At 57.0% G+C, this 25,842-nt stretch overlaps 11 protein-coding genes across 11 annotated transcripts; 6 read left to right on the forward strand and 5 right to left on the reverse strand.

The window, feature by feature from the left end:
- Positions 1 to 108: 108 nt before the first annotated feature.
- On the forward strand, positions 109 to 1,416 carry UV8b_04435 (uncharacterized protein; the record flags this gene model as incomplete). The annotated part of the gene is made up of 3 exons (XM_043141933.1): positions 109 to 271; positions 371 to 431; positions 510 to 1,416. 3 exons carry the CDS (start codon positions 109 to 111, stop codon positions 1,414 to 1,416), a joined length of 1,131 nt encoding a protein of 376 aa, XP_042997867.1.
- A 156-nt stretch (positions 1,417 to 1,572) lies between these two features.
- Positions 1,573 to 3,276, reverse strand: UV8b_04436 (uncharacterized protein; the record flags this gene model as incomplete). Its single annotated transcript, XM_043141934.1, has 2 exons — positions 1,573 to 3,049; positions 3,212 to 3,276. The coding sequence occupies 2 exons, from the start codon at positions 3,274 to 3,276 to the stop codon at positions 1,573 to 1,575; spliced, it is 1,542 nt and encodes a 513-aa protein (XP_042997868.1).
- A 588-nt stretch (positions 3,277 to 3,864) lies between these two features.
- On the reverse strand, positions 3,865 to 4,905 carry UV8b_04437 (uncharacterized protein; the record flags this gene model as incomplete). The annotated part of the gene is made up of 1 exon (XM_043141935.1): positions 3,865 to 4,905. The coding sequence occupies one exon, from the start codon at positions 4,903 to 4,905 to the stop codon at positions 3,865 to 3,867; it is 1,041 nt and encodes a 346-aa protein (XP_042997869.1).
- Positions 4,906 to 5,761: 856 nt separating this feature from the next.
- Positions 5,762 to 7,506, forward strand: UV8b_04438 (uncharacterized protein; the record flags this gene model as incomplete). Its single annotated transcript, XM_043141936.1, has 3 exons — positions 5,762 to 6,166; positions 6,289 to 7,173; positions 7,393 to 7,506. The coding sequence occupies 3 exons, from the start codon at positions 5,762 to 5,764 to the stop codon at positions 7,504 to 7,506; spliced, it is 1,404 nt and encodes a 467-aa protein (XP_042997870.1).
- Positions 7,507 to 10,020: 2,514 nt separating this feature from the next.
- On the forward strand, positions 10,021 to 10,317 carry UV8b_04439 (uncharacterized protein; the record flags this gene model as incomplete). Its single annotated transcript, XM_043141937.1, has 1 exon — positions 10,021 to 10,317. One exon carries the CDS (start codon positions 10,021 to 10,023, stop codon positions 10,315 to 10,317), a length of 297 nt encoding a protein of 98 aa, XP_042997871.1.
- Positions 10,318 to 11,479: 1,162 nt separating this feature from the next.
- UV8b_04440 (uncharacterized protein) lies at positions 11,480 to 11,903 on the forward strand (the record flags this gene model as incomplete). Its single annotated transcript, XM_043141938.1, has 3 exons — positions 11,480 to 11,572; positions 11,639 to 11,697; positions 11,750 to 11,903. 3 exons carry the CDS (start codon positions 11,480 to 11,482, stop codon positions 11,901 to 11,903), a joined length of 306 nt encoding a protein of 101 aa, XP_042997872.1.
- A 619-nt stretch (positions 11,904 to 12,522) lies between these two features.
- UV8b_04441 (uncharacterized protein) lies at positions 12,523 to 14,110 on the reverse strand (the record flags this gene model as incomplete). The annotated part of the gene is made up of 2 exons (XM_043141939.1): positions 12,523 to 13,603; positions 13,842 to 14,110. 2 exons carry the CDS (start codon positions 14,108 to 14,110, stop codon positions 12,523 to 12,525), a joined length of 1,350 nt encoding a protein of 449 aa, XP_042997873.1.
- A 1,068-nt stretch (positions 14,111 to 15,178) lies between these two features.
- On the reverse strand, positions 15,179 to 18,676 carry UV8b_04442 (uncharacterized protein; the record flags this gene model as incomplete). Its single annotated transcript, XM_043141940.1, has 1 exon — positions 15,179 to 18,676. One exon carries the CDS (start codon positions 18,674 to 18,676, stop codon positions 15,179 to 15,181), a length of 3,498 nt encoding a protein of 1,165 aa, XP_042997874.1.
- Positions 18,677 to 21,049: 2,373 nt separating this feature from the next.
- Positions 21,050 to 23,287, forward strand: UV8b_04443 (uncharacterized protein; the record flags this gene model as incomplete). The annotated part of the gene is made up of 1 exon (XM_043141941.1): positions 21,050 to 23,287. One exon carries the CDS (start codon positions 21,050 to 21,052, stop codon positions 23,285 to 23,287), a length of 2,238 nt encoding a protein of 745 aa, XP_042997875.1.
- A 597-nt stretch (positions 23,288 to 23,884) lies between these two features.
- UV8b_04444 (uncharacterized protein) lies at positions 23,885 to 24,205 on the forward strand (the record flags this gene model as incomplete). Its single annotated transcript, XM_043141942.1, has 1 exon — positions 23,885 to 24,205. The coding sequence occupies one exon, from the start codon at positions 23,885 to 23,887 to the stop codon at positions 24,203 to 24,205; it is 321 nt and encodes a 106-aa protein (XP_042997876.1).
- A 375-nt stretch (positions 24,206 to 24,580) lies between these two features.
- On the reverse strand, positions 24,581 to 25,396 carry UV8b_04445 (uncharacterized protein; the record flags this gene model as incomplete). The annotated part of the gene is made up of 5 exons (XM_043141943.1): positions 24,581 to 24,756; positions 24,821 to 24,889; positions 25,027 to 25,085; positions 25,223 to 25,294; positions 25,371 to 25,396. 5 exons carry the CDS (start codon positions 25,394 to 25,396, stop codon positions 24,581 to 24,583), a joined length of 402 nt encoding a protein of 133 aa, XP_042997877.1.
- Between the last annotated feature and the right edge of the window lie 446 nt (positions 25,397 to 25,842).

Below are 25,842 nucleotides of genomic sequence, written 5' to 3' on the forward strand. Positions count from 1 at the left end.
CTCATCCCTCCTCAGGTGCACCATTGACTCTGTTTGTACAAGCCACGGCCTCTGCCTACCCAGCTGAGCAGGCTCACTAGACGGACACCAAAAGATATCCTCAGCAACATGGCCCGCAAGCTCCCATGGAAAAAGTCGCCGGAAAATTCGGGCACTCTTGCAAAGCAAGCTCCCAAGTCGGAGACCATCTCGAAACCCTCGACACCAGTGACTCCTGTCTTTACCCCTTCTCTCGGTCATGAACGCGGCGCCCGCTCCCATCAACCCGGTGGTACGTCACTTATGAACATCCAATGTAGTTGCACGACATGGCTTCGGAAAAGACAATGCGGTCAGAAAAATGCTCTAACCATCCGTCTTTCGAAATAAGCGGGTTCAGGCGGGCTACGTAGTCCATCTACATCGCCTCCTCCGGAGCCCCCTCCCCAGCAGTACGTTCATCCTCATTGTCCCTCTCTTCCCTCCCCTGCTTCTACTATAGTCTCACTTACAACTGTCTACATGGCAAGATTCATGATTCCTGGCCCGCAAAACGACGACAAGTATCGCATGGTGGAGGATGAACTGCTGCGCATCGCGAGACGCTTCACAACCCATCTACACCGCGCAGAGTACAACCGGCTCAGAATGTTGACCAAGGCTCATAACGCCGACACGATCCGTGAGATTGCGCGTCCTGTGGTTCCCGGTCCGCCTACTTTGACGGCCAGGCGGCGAAAACAAGCCGTCGATAGAGATTCCAAGCAGCGGCGAGTTGCGAAGAGTTTGGGGAATGGCGAGGATGCTGGAGCTGGTGCCAGATCCCTCTGGGTTGGCACAAGTTTGCAGGGCCTCATGGAAGCGCCGAGGACGGAGAATCGAAGGATTCTGTCGTCTGTGGCGGCTGCGCGTGCGGTGGGAACGCGCGTCCCCGCGGATCGTGCATCACGTATTTTGACGGAGGAGCAGGGCATACAAGCCCCCGTTCCGGCGGGTGGCGTTTTTGATTCATTGCCCAGGCGAACCGCGAGCCTTGGAGGCTCACGAAAGAGCGGAAACCTATCCACGGAAATTATTAGCTCGTCGCGAGGCCAGTCGTCCCGATTGCCGGCCACCCCACCACGAAGACAATCTTTCCACAGCGACCCTCCCCCGGAACCTGCGTCCTCTTCGTCGCTCGTAACGTCTCGGTTTGGCAGTGTCGGATCCGCGAGACATGGCACCACCTCGCATACCCTGAAGAATCATTTGCCACAGGGTTCGGAGATTGACGATTTCCATGAAGACGATGATGACGACGACGACGACGACGACGATCCATTCGGCGTGAATAAACGGAGAGTACAGCGAAAACAATCCAGGGAGCAGATGCGAAAACATGCCAACAAGAATGCAGTCACCAAGCCGCCTCCGGATACGATACCCTCATTCATTTAGCGGAAAATCTCACAGCCAGCCATGTCATCATCACGTTGGCGCACGCATGCTCATGAACGAAACGACATTCATAGGGATTATGTGGAACAAAATATCGCAGAAACGCCAACCCATATTTTTTTTATTATCCCTTGTCATCTTGGGACGACCCTCCCATCAAGTCTCCTGCATCGTGAGCTCGTCAAAGTCGTCCAGCAACTCGTCCATATTTACTTGCGGTGCGCCATCATCCTCCTCCGTCTCGGCCATGCTCATCTCTTCCTCATCATGCTTTTTCTCGTTCTTGTAGAGGGCCAGAGCAGCACGAAGCTCGTCATCCTCCTCGACGTCTCGCAGAAACATTTCATACTCGCGATCCATGCGGTCTTGATCAGCCTTTTTGGGCAAGAGTTCTCCCTCGTCCTTATCCATGCGCTTGAGTTTCCAGTTGCGGCCGCGGTTCTTTCGGCGGCGGGGATAGTGTTTCTTGACCAAAACGACGTCGGGTATTGTGGAAGAGTACACGTTTGACTCTTCAATAGCTTCAAACTCGGGATTGTTGAACATGGTGCCTGTCAGCAGGTAACCCATGGCAGCGTCACCAGGTTGCAGGTAGTGGCCGAGATGTGTTCTGGTAAAGTAGGTCTTGTCGTTGACGCCGAGGTCCGAGGCTCGAGCAACCGTGGCTTCGGAGAGGACCCATTTTCCCTTGCGCATATTGGCAGGCTCGATGTCCATGATGATGAACTCGACCAGCTCGTGCGCATCAGCGAGCGACCTGAAGGGATCTCGCCAGTATATCGGGGAGCTGATGTCGGCCGTCTGAAGAGTTTGGGGGTCCATGAGATACACGGCGGTCCCAATCTTGTGGCACAAGACCAGGGGAGAAATGTTGCCCATGTGCTTGGCCAGCTTTATGGGCATGGCCACCAGGTCATCCCTGCAGATGGGTACAATCTCGGCCGAGTAGGTGAACTTGTACGACCGCTTGGACGTATGCGTGTCCAGCGAAATGAGCTCCTGGGACGCCTTGAGCTTGACGGGCACGACCGAGTTGAGGAAGTCGATGAACTTTTCGGCCTGGTTTTTTTGCGAGAAGAAGAAGTCGACGCCGTCCTTGGCTTCCTTGATGTTGAGGGTATCCTTGTGAGCGCCATGCTTCATGATGAGCTGCTCGAGGAAGAAAAAGGTCCGCTTGTGCAGAACCTTTTGCCGGACCTGGACACAGGCGCGCCACACATTGGCCGTGTAGGACTTTGCGCATTCCGGGCACTGCTGGGTGGCTACCAGGTAGACGACCTCGAAGCTCTGCTGCAGCAGGATGCCGTCCTGGACGGCGTCCTGGATGGTCAGCTTGACCTTGATCCTCCGCGAATGGGGCTCTGTCCAGACGAAACTGGCGTCGACGATGCGGACTTTGTGGAGGCCGCGCAGCTTCTTGAGACAGAGGGCGAGGAGTTCGCGGGATTCGGGCATGGCCACGACCCAGCTGGTGGGTGGGAGGAGCCATCGGTCGCAGTCTCGACAGAAGTTGAGCGTGGCCTCGCGCTGGATGCCTTGCGAGATGTCGACGGTGAGCTTGACGCAGTTGAAGCAGAGCGCGCCGGTGGCGGTTGTGCCGTCGATGGGAGCGCCGCAGTTGCAGCACAGAATTCTGCACAAGTCAAGGATGAAGGAGTCAGCTACGTTGGGCTTTGTTCCTTTCCTTTCCTTGTCCTTTTTCTTTTCTTTTCTTTTTCTGGTTGGATCCCAAGACCCTCGGTTTCCGTGCCGTGGGGTCAACCGTGCCGTGATGGGGTGACTGATTGATACTTACGTCGCGGCAGTCTGGTGGGCAACCGCACCGATGGGGACGGGGGCATCGTCAAGATCCATGGACATCTTGGGCTTGTCGCAGCGTCTGACGATGACTTTGTGGTCGGGAGGAGGGGGAAATTGGAGGGGTCTGGTACGGTGGTGTCTGCATGTGGTCCAAAGGGAAAGAGGGAAAAAAAAAAGCCTGCCCCGCTGCTCGATAAGCGGTGGCGAGGGCTTATCGCGTCAGGGAACAAACAAAGCAAGTTTCAATCACTTCAATCGCCGTGGCGGCCCCGCAGCGGAGAAAGCAGCGACGGACAGTGTGGCTGAAATTCCGCACGGAGTCCGGGGGGTAGGCTGGCTGTCAAGTAAGTTAGATACCACGTAGGGTCAACTATTTGCCAGCCATCAACATGAACAGCAGCAAACCGAACCAGACAGCTCCTCGGGTACGTGAGAACTCGGAGAGTCCCTACTGTGGGGTAGATTGTAGATTGTAGATTGTATTTTGCATGCCACTAGGACGGGGAATACCAGGCCAGCGTCTGCTTCGAACGCGCGCAAACGCCCACGCAAAGTGAAGAGTAGGAAACTTCAGGTCCCAACCAGCAAAAAACGACGGTAGCTCAAACACGCCTGCTGCGTTGCAATGCCTCCCCCCTCTCGTCTCGCCTAGAAAATCTTGCTCAGCACTCGCGCCACATCAGCCGGCTGCTCCTCCGTGCCCACGTCCTTCTTCACCCCGCGCACCTGCCTGAACGACCGCGCCCGACGCTCCTCCTCAACCGTCGTCCCCGGCCCCGGCCCCGGCTCGTCGCCGTCGTCGCCGTCGTCGTCGTCGTCACCCGCCGCCTTGCGCTTGCTCGCCCTCTTGGCCGCCATCCCGCCCAGCGCCTTGGCCCGCTCCACGTTGCGCACAAACTCCCCGTTCTCCCGCGCGGCCTTGCCGATCTCGGCCCGCATGCGGCTCGTCCGCTCCGCGTTCTCCGCGGCAATCTGCTCCGTCAGGTTGTGCCACTTGAAGCCCCGCAGGTAGACCAGGTTCCACAGGTCGTCGCGGAAGAAGGAGCCCTTCTTGCCGCCCATGCCGCGCCCGTTGAGCAGCTCGCACGCCGCCTTGGCCTCGCGCTTGCGGGCGAACTCGACCCAGCCCTCGGTGAAGAGGAGGCGCTTGTTGCCGCCGGCGCGGCGGCGGCGCGCGCGCGCGGCGGCGTCCTCGGGCGCCAGGAAGACGCGGCCGAGCGAGCCGTAGGGCGAGAGGAGCGAGCGCAGGGCGGACGGCTTCATGCCGGGCGGGATGCGGGACATGTAGACGACGCCGGATTTCCTGACGGCGGCTTCGGAGGCGGCGAGGGCTTTCTCGGCGAGGGGGGGTTTGCGGGCGCGGGGGGTGGGTGCGGCTGGTTGCCCGGCGGCGGCGGCCTCTTTGCCGATGCTGATGCTGTTGCCGATGCTGTTGCTGATGCTGTTGCTGATGCTGTTGCTGTTGCTGTTGCTGATGCTGTTGCTGATGCTGTTGCTGATGTTGTTGCCGTCGTTGTCGCCGTCGTTGTCGCCGTCGCTGTCGCCGTCGTTTTCGCTGCCGCTGTCGACCCGGCGTCGCTTGGCGTGGCGTCCGCCCTTTGTCAACTCGGCGTCGGAGTCGTGCGCGTCGCCATGGTCATCTTCGCTGTCGGAAGCATCCAGAAACTGGTCCTTGCCCCCTGGAGCCATTGCGAAAAGCCAGGGCCTCGAGTCTTGCCCGCCCAGACAAAGATTGTGCGCAGATTTCGGCGGCTTCCCGGCGTCGTCGGGCGCACTTCTCAAGCAAGTCCAAAAAGGTGGTTTTTTCTCGACGGGCTTTGAGGAGGTTTATTATGAGGAGGGGAAAATAAAAAAAAAAAAAAAAAGAAAAAAGAAGAAGAAAAAAAAAGGCGTCCGTTAAAGTGGGGCCAGCCTCAAAAGCCCCTGCCGGAAAATCGTCTGCATACCTACCTAGGTACCTAGGAGGCACCTAGAGAGGTAGGTACATGTAGGTACCTCTCAACGGCACCAGGTTGGCCCTGGCAAGATTCGCCGCCTGCGAGATCCAACACCATGCCCTCGGCCGGCGCCAAGTCGGGACGCCCCCATGAGTCTATGACGGTGCAGTTGCCTGTCCCTCGGTTTTTTTTTTTGTTCTCGATTTCTTTTTTTTCGATTGTTTCTTTAGGGGGGGTGGAGGGTGGGGGAAGGGGACCCGAAGCTCGGTGCGCCGAGGTCCACACGGTGCATTCTGGCCGCGGTATGCACTGTATGCACTGTACGGTACGCGCGGCTACCGAGTCGCCGCTTGGCGGCCGAGTGAGCAGCTCACCTCAGTTCGAGCCCGTACATGCATGCGAAGCGGGGAGCTGTCAACTACCTATGTACATACCTCCTACGAGCCACATGCATGTCGCATGACGACGTGGGGCCGTCGTTTCGTTTCCCTTTCGTCTGCAACACAACCGCCATGATAAAAGTCGAACGGTCCGCAAACTCTTCGCCCCGTTCGCATCATCAGATCCCCCCCGCAAAAGCAAAAAAAAAAGACATCCCGCTGCCCTCCATGTCTGTCGAGACCATCACCACCGTCTCCCCCACCACCAACGAGCCCATCCTGACTCGCCAGGGGGCCTCCGCCGTCGACCTCGACCTGATGCCCAAGGTCGCCACCGAGGCGTTTCGGCAGTTTCGCAAAACGACCCTCAAGGCCCGGCAAGACCTTGTCCGCAAGTTCCTCAAGGAGCTTGCCGCCCACGAGGCCGAGCTCGCGCACGAACTGACGGCTCAGATGGGCCGTCCCATTGCTTTCGCGGGCAAGGAAATCGCCACGGCCATCAAGCGGGCCGAGTACCTGCTCAGGATCAGCGACCAGGCTCTGCAGGACACGGACGGGGATGAGGAAAAGGGATTCAAGCGCTTTATTCGCAAAGTGCCCTTCGGGCCAGTCTTGGTCATCTTTGCTTGGAACGCAAGTTTTTTTTTCTTTATTTTTTTTTTTTTTTGTTTTGGAAAACCTCCTCCTTCACCATCAACCGTTTCCAACGAGAAGCTCTGCTGACTTGTGTGTGTGTGTGTGTCTGTGTGCTCCAGTATCCCTACCTTATTCTCGTCAACTCCCTCATCCCGGCAATCCTGGCCGGGAATACTGTCATCCTCAAGCCGTCGCCTCAGACGCCCACCATCGTGGAGCACGTGGCCGAGTACTTTGCCAGAGCCGGCCTTCCGGAAGGCGTGCTCCAGTACTTTCACTGCGGCTCGCCGACCATGATGGAATCGCTGGTGCGGGACCCCCGCATCGCCCACGTCTGCTTCACCGGATCCGTGGCGGGCGGTCTTGCCGTGCAAAAGGCTGCCTCGGATCGCGTCGTCAACGTCGGCCTGGAGCTCGGCGGCAAGGACCCCGCCTACGTCCGGGCCGATGTCGACATTGCCTGGGCCGCGGAGGAGATTGTCGACGGGGCCATTTTCAACTCTGGCCAGAGCTGCTGCTCGCTCGAGAGGGTGTATGTGGACCAGAGCATCCACGATGCCTTTGTCGAGGCCGTGCAGGACGTGCTCAAGGGCTACAGGCTGGGAGATCCGTTCGACGAGGCCACGCACGTCGGCCCCGTCGTCTCCAAGCGCTCCAAGCAGACCATCGAGTCGCACGTCCGGGATGCCTTGGACAAGGGGGCCAAGGATGCCACGCCGGCAAACGAGAGCTTCAGCAACCCGCCAGCCAGGGGCAACTTTGTGAAGCCGACCTTGCTGACCGGCGTGGACCACTCCATGACGGTCATGAGGGAAGAAACGTTCGGACCCGTCATCCCGGTGATGAAGGTCAAGGGCGACAGCGAAGCCGTCGAGCTCATGAACGACGGCGAATTCGGCCTCACGGCCAGCATTTGGACCAAAGACACGGCCAGGGGTTATGAGCTGGCGGAGGAGGTCGAGGCTGGGACTGTCTTTGTCAACCGCTGCGATTACCCTAGCCCTGTAAGTCTCGTCCCTCCCTGACAGCAAAGCTGTGCTGTATCTCATCCAGCACGTCTCTGTCTCCCGTCATGTTGCATGTTGTGCCGCCGGTTGTCGTCAGCCTCGGCAGCACCTCTGCGGCCGCTTCGTCATCTTTGCGTGTTTTTTTTTTTTTTTTTTTTTGTTCATCTGTACCAAATCATTGGGGCTCTGCTAAACTTCTGCGTCGCCCATTTCTAGGATCTCGCCTGGACAGGGTTCAAAAACTCAGGCAAGGGTCAGACCCTGGGACGGTTCGGCTTTGAGCAATTCGTCAAGTCCAAGAGCTTCCACATCAAGGACTATCCGAAATAAAGCCTTTTTTTTTTTCCGCGCCGGTTGAAGCAGCGCTAATTCCTGTACGGGGAATGCCTTTTTTTTTTTGATCATTTTTTCTTCCCCCCATCAGAGACGGTGTCGACATTGGGGGGGGCCAAAGCATGTCACAAGATGTCGTCGACCTGGCAAGACTTTTTCGCGACACCCTGGCGCCTAGCACCCCACCGTCTACTTCCGTGCACAAAGGAAGAACGGCGTCTGAGACACATGGAAAACAATCTCGTAAAAGCGCATCAACTCATCCAACCGAGCAGAATTCCACCCTTGGCATGCTGAGCAACGAACGGTTCCCGTGTTGATGTGGATGAAACGGATGAAGTTTGATGAATCCCATGGTTATTTTTTTTTTTTTTTTTTTTTTTTTTTTTGTGGAAGGGGGACCGTAGTCTCGGCAGTTTTGTCACCAATTTTGTCGCCAGAAGAAAAAAAAGAAAAAAGAAACTTGTTTGCTTTCCCCGGCTCCTCTTTCCAGGCCGGCATGGCAAATGCTGCATTTTCACCAGACAAACACTCCCTGTGGCACAGATCAATCTTGTACAAAGTAATAAAGGCAAGTATTACAGATAACTACTTCGGTGCAGTAACTAGGGGAAACGAGATTATCAAGGGACGCGTGGGCTTGCGTGATTCCGCCTGACAAATTCACGCAGATTGCCATGCCGTGCCGTGCCCGTGCCCGAGCGAGAAGTAGTATGTAAATATGTAAGTACACATGTGATTTGCTGTGTCGACGGCAGGAGAGGCGAGAGACTACGGATTGTCTGGTGTGCCAGATGATTGATGATCCGGCTGCAAAGACGAGCGCGGAGCAAAAGACTCGGGTAACTAACCAGGGGCATGATGGTGAAACGACGACCTTGGCGATGGATGCGTTGTCCAGCAGCACTACCAAAAAAGCGTGTCGAAGCAGCTTTCACGCACACGGCATCAGCATCATCATCAAAGTGGAGCCGTGAGAGGACGGCATCTGTTCTCCTGGGATCGCAGATCCCTTCCGGGTGGCGCCGTCATTGGTAGGAGTCAAAGTTCAAACAATGGGCAGGATGATGATGTTACTTGGATGTGCATGGCCCGGCCCAATGTGGCCGTGTCCAGGGCCCAAGGGCTTCTCTCCCTCTCCCTCCCTCTGTCTTCTTCTGGCCGGTCTTTATTGTCAGGGCGCCCCTAGTCGGATCTTGCATGGCACGGGTAAGAAAAGCCGCGGCCGCAACCGGGTGTTGGCCCGGTGGGTGCCACGCAAAGAAACATTGAAAGCAGCAAGCTCAGCGCAACTAGCCGAGTTGTTTAAATTGGGTTCAGGCTTGGGGGGCTGCTGGCTCATTTCAGCTGTGCCATGGCAGGCGCTCGGACTCGGTGCCGAATTCCAACGGGGGGGGGGGGGGGGGGGGGGCTGGCCAGGTGAAAAAGCTCGCACCGGGTAGGCGTTGGTTTCGCCTGGGTTTGGTGCAGATCGGGCCTGGGAAGAAGAAACGGTCGACGGGTCGGTCGCACAGCGCTGAGCAGACGAGCAGACGAGCAGACGAGCAGACGAGCAGGTTTGGGTGGCACGACAGCCACGACGGACCCGAGTGTCTGGCTCGAGTTCCCATTCATCTCGTTCTTGGACGACATGACGCAGCTGCAGGCAGGCAGGGAACGAGGCGATGATGCATGGCCATGGTGGGCCCGTTGAGCGCAAAAACAACCAGGGGTCTACCGTCTGACGAGGTCGCTACCATGGCATTGGGACCTGGGGTTGTTGTGTTGTCATGGTGGCACTGGGCACAAACGTCCCGGGGGGCACAGCCAGCCCTGCTGGCCAACTTGCAAGTTTGCGCATCAGGCCCTGGCCAAGACGTGGCGTGGCGTGGCGTGGCATTCATCTGATCTGGCTCCGGCTCTGATGCGTATTGTCGGCAGGGTCGCACAGGTTGCGTTGTGTTGCGTTGTGTTGCGTAGTGTTGCGTAGTGACATGTAAATGCGAGTTTCCTCCTCGGCATCTGGGAGCCTGGGAGCTGCTCTAGTGCTTGGCCCAACACCTCTGAATAGTTTTGCATCGTTTTCGGGAATTCAAGGCCGTCAGGAGGGCGAATGTCGGCTTCGGGGCGGTGCGTGACGAGCTCCATTCAACACTGCATCGTATCGAATCGTGTCGTGTCGTGTCGTGTCGTGTCGTATCCGCCTTGGCAGCGTGGTATCCGGGTAGGTTGACCAGCAGGTAAGCCTCGTCATCATCCGTTGGGAAGAAAGACACAGGAACCCAAGGGGGCCCGCTTGTGCTGTTGATGGTGTCAGTTCTGGAGAATGACTGCTCCGTCTTTGCCCCCCACGATATTTCCAGCTCAAGTCGAGTCGGTTAGACTCAACAATGTCCCAGCAGGTTCCATTGTTGCCAAGCCCCACCCTCTCCTTCCCATTTTGGACGAGGCTCGAACGGCGGATCGCACGTGGACAAATTAAAGCATCTCAAATCCGATCTTGGCTCTGGCATTTTCCTCTCTTGTGCCACCATGTCATATAACCCGCAAGCCAAGATCGGCCAAGATGGGCCAAATCGTGCCAAATCGTGCCAATCTGGCCCGTCAGACAGATGCACGGCGACTTCTCGGCACCGACAAACGGTCAACGGCCAACGGCTCGCGCGCGAAACCTGCATCGAGCATCGATTTGTGCGTCGCCCCCGTTTCCGGCTATTGTCAGACTTGGTTTACTGCGGAAGCCATCCTGGAGGCCTCGACACCTGGACCAACCAACGACTCACACGCACGACTAACAACGCACGACCAACAACGCATCAGCCACTCTAGAGCCCGCGCGGCCCAAGGACCAGATCCAAAACCAGGCCTATCCTGCCTACCCGGCCCACCCGGCCTACCCGGCCTACCCGGCCTATCCCGTCACAGTGTCAGGTTTGCCGGCCCGTGTCGTAATCTCGTCAATGGCTCCGCCGTCATGGGGTTACACTCTGCTTCGTTAAAGAGACCCAGCACCTTGGTTCTGGTTCTGGTTCTGGTCCTATCCTGGTCCTGGCCCTGGTTCTGTCCCTGGTTCTGTCCCTGGTTCTGTCCGATGGAACGGGTTGGGGCGTCTTTGAATATGCCCACCCCTCCCTCTCTATTCATCGATTGTCATGATTGATCAAGGACCTGCCGAAAAGTGCCAAAATGACACTGGTTTCCCCTTTGACATGGCTACCGACACCCTCCAGCAGTTGAGCACAAGACATACTCCGTACCCCTGCCAAGAATATCCTGGGGCCTGCTGGGCCTTGGGCTGTGTCACGAAACAAGCAATACCTCACGTTTTCACGACGTTGCTCATCCTTATATGAATCCAATCCCTTCTTCCCGCATTCCCAACTCTACCGCTTCTTTCATCATCAGGCTTCCTTAGTACCAGCCGCCGTTCTTTCCGCCAGACCTCTGGAAACAGGAACCTTGGCGTGTCATTCCTTTTGAGCCAGTCTCGCCGAGATTTTAATCAACTCTTTTTCCTTTTCTCTACTCACTTTTGAAGCAACACTTGATCTCTCGCTCCCGGACGCTACCATTTTTCTCTCCTTTCGACTTGGCCCGTACGTTTTTTTTGAACTTGGACTGCTCGACGGCCACATCATCTCCTTTATTTTCCTTTGCCAGTCTTGTCGGTACCTCTCGGCATCAACATCGTATTACATCATACCCGTACGATTGGGAAATCGCCAACAGCGCGGGTAGGGGCCCCGAGTCAGAGCTCGCTCAAATTCCGGCTCTGGCGAGAACAGAAGTGGTGTACATTGGCCGCTTGGTCAGGGCACAACGTGGCTTTGCATCAGTAACGGGCCATTTTCTCGCCACAACTCCCTCGTCTTTTCCCATCCAAAACTGCTCTCCCAGCGACCTTTGAGCCTTCTTCCGAAATCCCGGGGATTTTAATCTTGTTCCCATAGCGTCTGGCTCAATTTGCGCATACGTCCGTCCTTGCGCCTACATGCAGTTGAAGCACAACTTCATCATGCTCTACACCCGACTTCAGACTATGCTCCGCGACCGCATAAGGAAGCCGCGGCGTCATGTCGAGATTGTAAGTCATGACGCGGTCAGCAGGAGCATCTGGACAAGATGGAATTCTGACCATGGCACTTTGCAGTCGGCGCCATACGACGTCAAGCACAAGCCTGTCAACCTTCCCGGAGTGTCTCAAGAGGAGTAGGTTGTGATGCCGACATGCCTTGACGGGCTCCGCTGACCCGGAACATAGGCTTTCCATTCTGCGCGAGAAAGCTGTCGCGTCTCGCATCGGCGTCCTTGAACTCCGGCCCGAATTTCCCAGTGGACATGAATACTACAAAATATCCCGACCGGCGCCCCGCCCTCGACCAGCCGCGTCGTTGTTCAATGCAGGAGAGGCGTGAAATGTCGACACCGAACCAAGTCGACTGCGGTGCTGACTGTTCTGAGTAAACACTGGAGTTTGGGGTCAATCTTGTAACCGATGCTATTTATTATTATTTTTTTTTTTATTTTCGCCTCTTTCTTCCCTCTCTTTCTTTCGTTCTTTCTTTCGTTCTTCCTTCCTTCGTCCCTTTCTTTCTTTCTTTCTATTTACGGCACATTCTTAATGCTCGGTTTCATGCGGAAACCTGACGAGTCCTGCGTATCAAACGGACGCGAGGGAGGGATGCACGATTGAGAAAAGAAATACTCGTGTTGGAGTTGGGGTCAAAAAAAAAAAAAGGACTAGGAAAAATAACATGTGATTTGGAAGGATCAGAAGGGACTCGGATCATGCCAAGCACGTGTTTCTGGCAACTGGGCAGGCAACTGGCAGGCAACTGGCAGGCAACTGGCAATCAAAGATGTAATTTTGTATTCACTTCTTCTTCGCACCCGGTGACGCGTCGCCCATGGCAAAGGCCCCCGGCCCTTCCTTGCAGACTGAGAGAGAGTATTGGCATTTCGTCCATTGCCGACTGAACATGGCCAAGCATGCATGGCCAGGCTGAAGGATTTCTCGCCCCAACGTCATTCTCGTCAGTCACACAGCCATCCGGCATAGATACCCAGGTCCTCGCTCCTCACGCCCTCCATTTCCCCCTTTACGTCGAGCAGGCGCACTTTGGCGCCCGTGTCTCTGCTCCACTGCGCGAGCCTCGCCTGGACCCGCTTCTCCGTCTCCTCGTCATCCCTCATGAGCAAGGCCAGGGCGTCGAAGCCGCCCGCGCCGGGCACCACGCCGCCCAGCACGCCTCGCACGGCGCCGAGGGCGTCGAGCAGTTCCGTCTGCGGCTGGGGCTCGATGGGCACGCCGCTCAGGTCGCCCATCTGGCGGACCAGCTGCCTCACCGCGCGGATGGCGCCAGCCAGCTGGTCGTCGTCGTCGTCGACCTGGCCGTCCTTTAGCGCTGCCGCGAGCTCGTCGTTGCGCTTCTGCAGCTCGCGCCACAGCGTCTCCGAGGCCGCGGCGTCGCGGCTCCTCCACGCGAGCACCTTGGTGACCATGCCGACCGTCTGGCTGCCGCAGTCGACGTCGCACATGCGCAGGGCAAGGCCATCGGGAAGCCGCACCCCTTGCGGGCGCACCTCGACGTCCCACGGGGGTCCGTCCACCACGGACGCCAGCTTCTCGCTGAAGCCGGGGCTCCCGGGCTCGGGGAGCTGGTCCAGGATGTGCGGGGAGAAGCGGCGGTACAGGCAGGATCCGAAGACGGCGGCGGCCACGTCGAACCCGGAGCCGACTTTGCCCTGGGCGGCGCAGTGGGCCGCCTGGGCGAGGTTGTGCAGGACGGCGCGGCCGCGGGGGGAGGCCATGTCGAACAGGTGGTCGGGGAGGTAGTGGGCGAGCAGGGCGGCGGCGAGGGCGGTGACGAGGGCGGCGGACGAGCCCAGGCCGGTCTTGTGGGCGCGGCTGAGCGGCACGGTGAACTTGGCGAAGCGGCCGGGCTGGTTGGCCGCGGGGGTGGCCTGGGAGTAGTAGTCATTGTCGGCGAGGATGATGAGGCGTGCGGACGTCGGGCTTTGGGACGAATGCTGCTGGCCTTGGATGCGGTGCACATGGGTGAGCACGTAGCTGAGAGTCGTCTCCACGAACGGGTTCTTGCGGATGGCAGAGCCGCTGCGTCTTTTTTTTTTTTTTTTTTTTTTCGTCGTCTCGGCATTAGTTCCAAAAAACCGCCCGAGCAGCAAACGAAGCCCATCGGGCGAACGGCGGAGTAAGCCCGTCCCTCCCCCGGCCCGGCCTGCGAAGCGGCTTACGATCCGGCGGCCGTCGAGCAGGGGGAAGAAGGGGGAAAAAAAAAAAAAAACGAGATCCGGCGCAGCCAGGCAGCCCCGCCCCAAGTCACAAAACTTACGCTTGCAGCTGCGTCACCTTGATCCCCCCCCCCTCCGGGGCCAGGTGGTAGCCATACCGCCACTGGGCATCCAGGAACTGCGGGCTGTCGACCACAATCTCGTTCAGCTGGACCCCGGGCCCGGTGTGAATCTGCCCGGCGACGACGTTGATCCTGGCACTCAGGCCAAACACCAGGCCGGAATGGCGCCTGTCGAGGACGAGGTAGCCGCCCGCGAGGAGGACCTTGGCGGGCGCGGAGGCGGCGACCGTGGGGTGCTGGGCAGTCATGGAGAGGAGGGGGGGGGGGGGATCCAGAAAAGTGCGTGGCCGTAGGTTGCCGCAGCTTGCTGCAGCTTTGCTTGCTGCAATGAGGCTGGGGGTGGAAACGAGGACGAGCGTGAACGTGGGCCGGCGAGCAAGAGGAAAGACGGGTTGGGGTTGGGAGTTGATGGATAGAGGATAGATAGATTAGAAAGGCGAGGGAGTTGGTTGAGCCGGACGAGCAGGCTGTGTCGATGCCATAAATCCGAGGGGGGCCAGCTGGGGGGTGGGGCGCTTGGCAACTGGTGGGCGGTTGGGTTGGACCGGACTGGTTCTTCTCGCCAACAGCCTCTTTCTTCGCTCGCTTCCGCTGCCCTTGCACTACTTGCTGAATCCTCAGACACAGACATATCGACACATATCGACACACACAGATAGACAGACATGCATGCACACGCAGACACACGCCACACGCGCACACGCAGTTGCGGGATTGCCAGAGGCCTTGTATTTCTGCCACCAGAGTCCCTCTTCCCCGCCCCACGACCTCTATGATACTGTACAAGCAGCAAGGACCCGTCTCTCCATTTCGCAGGCACCTCGGTCGTTGCGCGAATCTACACCCAGCGGCATCTTTTCCCCATGACCCGACCGTTATACCGCTTCGGATGACCAACTTGGCGCCTTATCTTCTTCTTCTTCTTCTTCTTCCTTCCTCGATTCCCTTCCTCATGCCGAGTGGAGATGTGTCTATAGGTGGATAACCAATCCACAAAATCCAAATTTTCGCGACCAGTTGTACGCCAAAGCCTATGGACGGCCTTTCCGAGTTTTCAAACCCTAAAACGCCGTGCCCGTTAAGAAATCATAAAGTCAAAAAGACGACCGTGCCATGCAGCCAGCCACATGAAGCCTCCCGAGAAGAAAACTGTTGCAGCACCCCATCACAGCCCATGTAACAACAGGGTATCAAAACAAGAGGCTCGATGTGCAAGGGAAAAAAAAAAAAAGAAAAGAAAAAGGTAAAGGAAAAAAAAAAAAAAAAAAAAAAAAAATCAGGCATCAGCCGCCTGCTGCGGTACTCAATTTTTTTCTTTATTCGCTCGCAGCCTCGTCGCCACCGAGAAGCTCCAAACTCTTGTTCGTGACAGCGCTGGGATAACCGCGGGTAAGCATCTCGCCCACCACGGCCTTGGCCTGGTCACGTTGCTCAACCGCCAAGTAGGCTCTTGTCATGGCTTCGTAGGTGCTGGGCTCCCGCTTCTCTCGACTGACGCACTCGTAAATCTCCCGGGCCTTACCAATGTCTTTTCGAGTGGCCCAGCCGTGAATCAACGTGTTGGCAATGTACGCAGTCAGCTCCACGCCTCGTCTTCGCATCTGAGCGAGCACCGGTTCTGTAGCCTCCACCTGGTGATTGGCCACCATGGCCTCAAACAGTGCCTGGTAAAGGCTCGAGTTGACGGGCACGAGCGCGTTGCCGACTACCGAGTCGAACAAGTTCCTGGCTCCCTCCATGTCGTGCAAGACGCAACCGCGCGCGTGAATCAGAGATGCGTAATGAACAGGCTCCGACTGGCCACGCGCACCAACCGTGGCCAAAACCTGCTCGGCGGCAGCCATGTCCACCGGCTCCAACGTGGCGTGGGTGTCGATGAGGAGCTTGAATGTGTGCGACGTCGGCGCGATGCCCTTGGCCTTCATGCGCTCGTAGTAAGCGAGGACCCTGGACTTGTCGTGCTTCGTGGTCAGGAAGAACTGCATCATGCTGTTGTAGGGCGCCGGCCGGGCCTTGTAGTTGGGCATGGCTTCCATTTCGTCAAACAGCTCCTCGGCAAACTTCTCGTCACTGACGCGGCAGAGCGCGTTGACGATGGTGCCGTAAGTCACCGACGTCGGTTTGATGCCCAATGCCCTCATCTCCGCAAAGTAAAACAGACAGTCATCGATGCGACGAGCCTTGCCCAGCTTCCCAATGAGAGCATTGTACAGGAACGAGCTGGGTTCCACGCCTTCCGCCTTGGCCCGGTGAAAAATTCGAACGGCTTCAGAGGCTTCGTCAAACGTCTTGGTCGAGTCTTTCAAGGTCGTGATGTAGAGACCAAAGGTGTTGGCCGATGGGGCAGCTCCCATCTCCAAGAGCTCCTGGTGGTATTGCTCCGCGCGGCCTCTGTTGCCCAGGTTCAAGCAGGCTCCCACCATGGCGTCAAGAATTGAAGACCAGCCATATCGGACAGTCGCGTACTGAGGCATCAGGGGAACGTCGGCACGAGCCATGGCCAGAATCTCGTGACAGAGATCTATTTTGCCCTCGCGAGCGGCTGCAGAGATCAACTTGGCGTACGTGATGTAGCGGGGATGGCGACCAGCGCGACGAATGTTGCGGAACCGGCCAAGGGCTTCGTCCAGACGCCCACCTTTTCGACCCTGTCCGCCTTCCAAGTCATCGGCAATGAGTGAAGAGCCCTTGAAGTCCGTGTTGTGTGCATGAGGATCATAATTCTCCTCAAAGCTGGAGACTGAGGGAGTGGACGAAAACGGTGAGACTGTGACGGTCTGCGGCGGTGCTGTTGACATTTGCGAGCTACTCTCTCGGGCATCGGCAATCCCACGGCTTTCCATGTAGCGCTGGATGAAATCAACTCCCTCGTCTATCTCTTCGCCGATCTGAGGATTAGCCCCGGAATCCGAGGCCCGGATGCGCTGGAACATCATTTCGGACTCGGCCAAACCCTCGGCAACCCGTCCGGAGCCAATCAGAGCGACGGCATACATGGCAGCCGGCTCGATGAAGTCGGCATTGGCTCTGACCCCAGGGATGGCAAGGGCCTGCCAATACTTGGCGGCAGCTGCAACGTCACCCGCTCGAATGAACATGGCCAAGAGAGCCACGGTCGGGGTGACGAGTGATTGGCCCTTTGCTTCGATGTTGACAAAGGCTTCGGTGGCCGTCTTGATATCGTTGCCGTCAGCTGCGGCAGTGGCAATCTTGACCATGGCTTCCGAGCGAGCTTCGGCTTCAATCGATTGCGCCCAATGGAATGCTTCTTGGTGAATACCACGTGAGACCAGGCCCTTGACAAAGCCGGTGCTGACCAAGGCATCCTTGATATCCGCCGCGCGCACGCCATACTCCCTGACGATTTTCTGGAAAAATTTGACAGCCCCTTCAATCTTGTCCGAGACGACGTATGCATGAATCACGGCGGCATACACTTCAGAGTCGGCACGGTCGCGCAGGGTGGCTTCGCCGCCATCTTGGGCAATAGCTAAGCTGCGGTACTCGTCGTAGCACTCAACAGCACTGACCAAATCGCCGCGCTTAGCAAATGCGGTGATCATGGTTGGGAAGATTGAGGCAAACGGAATCGTCTTGCTCAACTCCATGTGTTCAAACAGCCCAAGCATATCCGAAACACGGCCGGACTCGGCGCAGGCAGAAATCAACATCTTGTACGTCTCGGCAGAGTATGTGGCGACGCCGGCATCAACAGAGGAATCGAACAGTTTCATGGCGAGATCCAACCTGTCCTCTTCACAGAGAATGGCATGCTCAAACTCGTGGGATGCGAGCATGAATCTATCAGGGTCATCCATGCCACCGAAGCGTTTGCGCTTGTCCTCCAACGCAGCCTTCAATTGAAGGACCTCCAGTGATCGAGAAGCCAAGAGGCCTACCAGGATGTCGTATGTGTCGCGATCCGGTGAGATCCGTCGACGAAGCATGTCTGTGTACACATCGAGAGCTTTGGACACAACCTCGATTTTCCTGCTAGGAGTGTGAATGGCGGCTGCCAGCAGAGCATTGTAGGCGCTAGCAATGGGCTTGACGCCCGTGGCAAGCATAGCTTCGAAGACGGCAGGAATCTCGGCATATCGACCAGTTTCGGAAAGCTTGAACAGATGATCGGCATAGGACTGTGACTGGCGGTCAACGTCTGGTGACGGGGCGCGAGCGTCACCAGGAGTTCCGGATCTGGAAAGAAGTGGTGTGCGACTTGCCGAGGGGGAGATCGAAGCGGACCGTCCAGCAGCTGGTGCATTTGCGGAAGATTCAAGGAGCTGTCGAGCCTCGAGTTCTCTCTCGAGCGCGGCATTGATGTGTGCGAGAGCTGCCTGATCGTCCGCGGGAATGGAAGAAAGGGCCTCTGCGGCCTCTGCGGCCTCTGCGGCTTGGGGGGCCACGGCGGCAGCATCTTGGCTTTGGAGAACGGCGGAGGAGCTAGGCTTCCACTCGATCCGTTTTGGAAATTCGAATTGCGTCCACTCCTTGTCAGCTTCACCGGCAACCTGCTTGTTTTGCAGGGCCTCAAAGTAGGCGTCTAGACCTCCATGATTATGGGTGGTACGATGGTCGGAAAACCCGCCGCTGCTTCGCTCGGTGTGGAACGCAGAATGAAGCTGGAGGGTAGAAAGACGACTGAGGCGGTGACTGGGACGGCGTCGGAAAACCGGTCGGTTTTGCGAGTTGAGTACGTGCGGATGAGTAGCGGCTACGACAGACTGGGCGTAGCCGTGTGTTGTGATGGACTTTGCGAATGTAGATCCTTGACGGATGAAATTCGAGTATAACGAAGAATAAATGGTGGGCATTTAGATGAAACCTAAAGGGGGAGGGGACTGATGCCAAATGTCAGTGAGCGATCGAGGCTCTCATTGAGCGCCTTGATGGGGGGGGAAGGGCGTTGGGACGTGGGAACGAGGAAATATAACAATTAGTTTTGACAGCTACAGCACAGCCTTCTGCGAAGCCAAACTGCAGCGATCGAGAAGCCCACGTAGAATGGGACGTTTTTTGTGAAGCAGCCCGTTGAGAATACGTACGTGGAGATTAAAGAATTAGTAATTGCAGGTTCATCTGGCAGCTCTTAAGCCGTCAAATGAACGCGCGGTCAGGGTTAAGAAAAACAAGATTATTTCTGTCTGGAGGAGAATGCGAAGCAAAGCAACCGGGAAAGGGGGATGGGGGAGAAGGTGGGAGAAGTTTTTTGTCTTTTGGGTCAATGCGGATAAGAGAAGAAAAAGGTCGGAAGATGACGGGGAGGGAGAGATACTTGGGTCTGGTACCTGTACCTGGTACGCGTCGACTCCCAGGAACCCACCAGACCACCACCTTAGGAGGTACCTAAGGTACCTACCTACCTGGTACCTACCTCCTGAGTTGTCTGTCACAGCCTGGAGGGAGCATCGACAAGCTTCATCAGCGTCTCTTGTGGCCGTAACTTTAAACTAAAAGCTGCCAATTTCTCCTTTTAAGAAGATGCATATATGGTTGCATGAAAAAGCCAAGTCGGCGCCCTAGCAAGTGGTGATGAAAGGTAGGCCAGTGCCCAATGCTGAAGTTACCTGTTGAAGACTCCCCGACCACGTCAGTTTCTGGAGTCAGGAGTACGGTGGCACGTAAGCTGAAAGTACCTAGGTACCAGACCCCCTAGTACCTCCTGGGGATAAAAAAACCCCCCACTACATGCCCAAGATAATACATCTGATTGGCTAGTTCGAAAACGTCAGGTATGCCCCCACTAAGCTAGCGATGGATATCTGCGAATGATGGCTTTTGAAGAGATGCTTCGAAGAGATCAATGCAGGATCTCTTCAGCAGGCATCTATCGCAGCTTAGCCTCAGTAGTACTCCGTACTCCGTAGCAGAACGGACATTGCTTTCTTACAAGTGGAGATGACCGTGGGGTCAGGTCCACACCAGTCTAGTGCTCCGTGCTGCTGCCCAGTCAGTGCTGGCCGTTGGGAGCGGCAGCACTGAGCAGACGCCAGGCAGCTCCAGTCCCTATCCGTTCCGAGCCTCGAGCCGTCAATAGGTGTGTCCGCTGTGCGCAGCCCGAGGACTGTGCGGTTTTGCCCCTGCCAGCATCCTTCTGGTTGCACTGCTTTTCTGGGGCTGGCAGGTCGTGACGTGACTCATACATGGCTCCTGCAGGCGCGTGAGCCATCCAGCCTCTCATCGCCCTTCATGGCACACCATTCCCAAGGCTCTGTGTCCCATGTACGCCGGTCCACGCGACACCCAGGCCGCATGCAAGAATCGTTGATGCTTGCATTAGCTCCCGAGTGTTCCGCAAATTGCCGCCCACCGGGGCTCCATGACGAAGTCTTTGTCTTTGTCCCGTCATGGCGTTGCTCCTCCGCCTCCGACAGGATCGTATCGTAGCAGGTGGAGTCTGTGGAAGAAGCCGGGAAGACGCACCCAATGGCAGCGGCAGCGGCCGCGCAGGGGCCTTTTTGGGAAGGGACTTTTTCCCTCCATTGACCGAGTTATTCTGGCCTGGCTGTAATCCGTACGGGGTTACGGAGCACAGGGATGGGAAATGTCCGCCACTCTTCTGCGGAGCAGGAACGTGTACTCCGTACGGAGTATTGTGTCTGAGTCCCTTCACGCAAGCAAGGCTCCTCCCGCTTTGTCCCGACCTTGGCTTCGCCGCTGGTTGCTCCTTGCTCCACCTGCCTGCCTATCCTCTCGGGTCTTGACAGCCAGCCTCTCTGGGCCAGCCCTCAAAAATATTCCGTCCAGAGATCTGGCGGTATTGGGTGAATCGAGGTGAGTGACGGTACTCGCATCTCACAAGCCCAACCCCAGCTGTTCATCCCAAATCCACGGGTTCCTGGCAGCCTCTCTGTGTAATATTCTACACGGCGACTTTACTTGTTATTGGCGATTAGTATCGGGCTCCGTACCCAGCAGAATCAAGTATGCTAAATACTCCTCGACGTAATGCTATTCAACTACGGCCCAACACATCTTGTGTTGAGGCTACTTACCGCCTTGAGTTGTCGTTGATCCGCGTCATCATCACAGCGCGTTTATCGATAAGAGATTGATAAGCTCGGGTTCCACTTAAAAAAAAAATTGCCGCGTTACTCCATCTAAAGACGGGCCACGGCGGGAGGTTGGCGAGCATTCCAAGCAACATCCCCCACCAAGTCGGCCCGTCACAGCAGCTCCTCCTCATCATGGCCGACGACGGCATCCTTCTCAATTTCGATCTCGCTTCCGCGCCGGCCAAAACCCAGGTCAGGTTCAAAGGCGGCCGATGGCGGGACCGAAAACGCGCCGAAAGAGGCGCCAAGCAGGCCCTTGCTCACCCAGCCTCCGAGAGTCCTGCCGACCGCGATGCGTACAGGTCGTCGAAGCGGCAAAAACTAGACGGCGACAAGCACGGCGACCACGCGGGAGGCTCGTCGCTCCCGCGTGCGGAGCGGCTCGACCGAGCCCCCCCCCGAAACGATGGCGACGGCCAACAGCACAAATCCGACGCCGCCAAGGGAAACCGCCAAGTAATCTCGCGCCTCTTCTCCTTCAACCCCGCCCCGACGACGGAGGATGATGCGAAAGACGAGGGCTGGACGGCGCCTCAGCCGACGAACGCGCCCCTCCGCGACGTCGCCAACTTCGGCTCCCTCACCCTCTCCTCCCGCCTGGTCGACTCCCTCGCCAAGATGGACCTCGAGCGCCCCACGGCGATTCAAAACAAAGTCATCCCGCACATGCTGTGCGGCAGCTCGGACGTGTTCGTCCAGGCGGAAACCGGGTCCGGCAAGACGCTGGCCTACCTCCTCCCCATCCTGCACCGAGTGTTGATGCTGAGCGGGAAAGGCGACGGCAGGCAGATCCATCGAGACTCGGGCGTCTTTGCCATCATCGTCTCGCCCACCCGGGAACTGGCGAGGCAAACGCACACCGTGGTGGAGCAGCTGATCCGCCCTTTCCCGTGGCTTGTTTCCACCGCAATCACCGGCGGCGAGTCGAAAAAGGCGGAAAAGGCAAGGATCAGGAAGGGCGTGAATTTCCTGGTCGCCACCCCGGGTCGCCTGGCCGACCATGTCGACAACACCAAGGCATTGAACCTCGGCACCGTTCGCTGGCTGGTCCTGGACGAAGGCGATCGATTGATGGATCTCGGCTTCGAAGAAGACCTGAGAAAGGTAATCGACGCCTTGAGAGGCATCGCCCTTGTCAAGAGCACGGAAAAGGGGGCGTCTCTGGACGCTCTGCCTGAGCGCCGCGTGACTGTGCTTTGCTCTGCCACCATGAAGATGAACGTGCAGAAACTCGGCGAAATGAGTCTTGCCGACGCCACGTTCCTGGCTGCCGAGAAGAGCGAGGACGAGGACGCCACGACGGAAATCGTCCACAAAGCCCCTGCTCAGCTGCACCAGACCTACGTCGTCGTGCCCTCCAAGCTGCGCTTAGTGACCCTCACGCTGTATCTCAAGTCCGTCTTTTCCCGGCGGGGCCAGACCATGAAGGCGATCGTGTTCATGTCGTGTTCGGACACTGTCGACTTTCACTACGAGATGCTTCGGGACCCGAACGAGACGCAGCTCCCGCCGTCCGTACGCATAGAGAAGGACCTGGCGGAGACGACCGTGTCGAAAGCAGCCTACGTGACCTCCCCAGCGAGCCCGGAAGTCGTGCTGTACAGAATGCACGGGTCACTGTCGCAGCCGACCCGAACGGCAACCCTTCGCTCGTTTTCTGCCTGCAAGTCCCCGTCGCTGCTGCTGACAACCGACGTCTCCTCGCGGGGGCTGGACATCCCCTCCGTGGACCTCGTGGTCGAGTACGACCCCGCCTTCAGCTTCGCAGACCACATTCACCGCATCGGACGAACCGCTCGAGCCGGCCGACCCGGCGACGCCACGCTGTTCCTCCTGCCCGGCGCCGAGGAAGGGTACATTGGCCTGCTCAAGTCGTCCGCGCCGCCGTCGTCCAAGTCATGCGAGAGCATCCTCAAAACAGGCCTGATGTCCGCCCTGGAGTTTCCCGTCGAAACCGCGGCCGGCCCCTCGGACGGACAGTCGTGCCATGAAAAGGCCGAGTCGCTCCAGCTGCACCTCGAGCAGAGACTGCTCGCCCACCCGAGGCTCCTGGAGCTCGCGCGCAGCGGGTTCAAGTCTCATGTCCGCGCCTACGCCACGCACGTCCGAGAGGAGAGAATTTACTTTGACATGACGCAGCTGCATCTCGGCCATGTCGCCAAGAGCTTTGGCTTGCGAGAACCCCCCGGAGGCATCGGCGCCGGGCTCGACCGCAAAGCCGGCAGGAAAGGCGGCTCCGCCAAAGACCGCCGTTCCACGGCCAAGGAAGACGCGGCTTCGGCGGTGGATGAGAAGCTGTCCATGGATCTGCTCAAGAGGAAGAGCATGATGTTGATGAGCTCAGCTGCGAGCGAATTCAACATTGGCTAAGCGGGTGAAGAAGGGGGTCTCTTTTTTTTATACAACAACCTGTACCTATAATTTCATGGCGAGATTCAAAATGCATGTGCCGCAGGTCTCTCCCCGTCTCTCTCTGTGTGTGTGTGTCTCTCTCTCTCTCTCTGCCTTTTTGATTTATTTATTTCGCCTGTTGAGGCACGCATGCATGCATCAGACCCTGCATGACGAGACCCTGTCTGACTCGCACCGCAGACCCTTTTGGCGTCTTGACCAAGCTCCTTCCTGGATCAGCCGGCAAGGAAAGCTTGCATCCATCAAGTGGCCTTGTCCAATTGTCGATGCTTGATTGTGCCCTGTGTGTGCCACTCTTCATCACCGTGACGTCATCGAAGCCACTCTGACGCGCAGCAACGCCTCGTCATGGACATATATGCACAGGGCAGGGATATTCCTCTGCTCCCGCGTGGCTTATATATTGGACCTTTCCTTCGACAGGGTAATGTCGGCCCATTTTCAGAACGTTTCATTCCGTACGCGTTAACATCACAATCAAACAAATCCCCCAATCATTTTAACAGACACTCGCAACACACGCAACACACACAACACACACAAGTCCCATCTACAATGGCTGACCCGCAGCAAAAAGTCAAAAACGCCGGCGATACCGTGTCGGATCAGGGCAAATCGGTTGGCGACCAGGCCGCTGGTGCCACGGGCTTTGTCACCAGCACCTTGGGCGCCGCAGTAGGCGGCGTCACGCGGACTGCCGGAGCTGTCACGGGTGCGGCGACAACTGGGCTCGGAAACACCTTGAGCAGCGTGACGGGGGAGACGGGAAAACCAATCGGCGACGCCTTGAGCTCAGTCGGGAGTGGGGTTCAGAGCGGTGTTGAGAGCGTTGCCAAAGGTGTGGAAGATGCCGGAAACTGGAACAAGAAGGACTAAGATCGTGCTGGTTTGCGACATGACCGACCAGCTCTGGTCTGGCCGCCGCCACAGCATGAGGTGGGAAATTCATGCAAATTTCATGGGAAATTCACGGAGGGTGTTTTTAGTAGTGACAACAATTTACTCATTTCCTATTGATTTTACCATCCCAAGACCCGTGAAATATACACACTAATACACACTAATGCAGGGACACGAGTGCATCCCTTCGTAAGTTGTACGTCGTAAAGATGATGTTGGTGTCCTCAAACCCCCATTCCCATTCACAGTCAGAAATGCATCAAGTCATGTCGAAGCTTGGTAATGTGGTAATCTGTCAAGCCAGAGTGCAATGGTGAATCGCACGATTCATCTCAATAAATGGCTGATGGCCTAAACCTGCTCAGCGCCCCATCCAGCCCCATCAGCCTCGCGCATGTTGTTTGGTGGCTCGATCGAAGGGATGAACTCTAGTCCGACGTAGCCAAGCCCGGTTATACACACAATGCCACCGGCAATGTTGCTTAGAACACTTGTGCCGAACAAAAGCCCACCAATCAAGATGTAGACTGCATCACGTTAGCTGAGCTGTGCGATTCGCCCATGTGCTTTGCCTCTCAAGGCTTGACTCACAGATGCCTCGTCCGATAAAGGAGAAGAGGAAATTGGCGTAGCGTGAAACTTGGGGAGGGATTTGAAACTCTGCAATAAACATCTTGGTCAGAAACTGCTGCTACTACTACTACTACTACTACTACTACTACTTGATATGTCCCCAGAAAAGAAGGAAGGGAAGGGAGAAGGAGGAAGAAAAGAAAAGAAAAGAGACGAGGCCCTACCAAGCAAGGCAATGGCCAGACCAAAGACAATCATATAAGTGCCGAGGATAATGTACTGCCTGGATATGATGCGTTAGTCGAATCGCATTCTCATGGTCGCAGGAGCAAGACCAGTTCGCCCGGGTGCCTTGCTCCCGTAGAGGGAGCATGACGGGATGGATCAAGCCATGGAAAAATCGGTAGAGGAAGCGCATACAGCTGGAAGCTGAAAATCTCAGTGATACCGCCAAGGACAGTAATGGTCGCGACGACCAAGTTGACGATGCGGCTAGAAAGAAGCAGGAAGCAGACAGCGTTAGTGATTGTCCCAGTGGCCATGGCAACAGTTTGGGTGTGGTACGGACAAGATGTCGGAGAGCTCCATGGTCATTGCGCGACAAGGTTTGCTTTGTCAAGGAAGCGTTGCAGGATCACAGCGCGTGTGGTTTGTCCTGAAATCACTGATGGGCCGGCCGTCTATCGGACTAGGCAGCGGAATAATATCTGGAGAGCAACCCGACGTTGTATCGCAAACAGAACTATGGCTGGGAACGGCGGATCGGGGATGGCTGGAGGATGTCGACGGAAGGAATGTGATTGTCTGCGACACTGTCCACTTGGATTTGTTCCATTGTCAGATTGTCAGGGGCGACACAAAGGCGTAGCAACCAGGCAGTACGTACCTTCCTACTACGGAGTGGTGGTCCGGTCCGTAGCTGGTTTACGGAGTACAAGCTGCCAAGTACAAGCTGCCAAGTGCAAGGTATTTTCGTTATACCGCCTTCCGTCTTGAGCGATGCAGGGCTGGCAGGGTGCAGCTGGGGGATTCCAGCCATT

This window comes from Ustilaginoidea virens, chromosome 3 (assembly GCF_000687475.1).
Source record: "Ustilaginoidea virens chromosome 3, complete sequence".
Classification (NCBI taxonomy): domain Eukaryota; kingdom Fungi; phylum Ascomycota; class Sordariomycetes; order Hypocreales; family Clavicipitaceae; genus Ustilaginoidea; species Ustilaginoidea virens.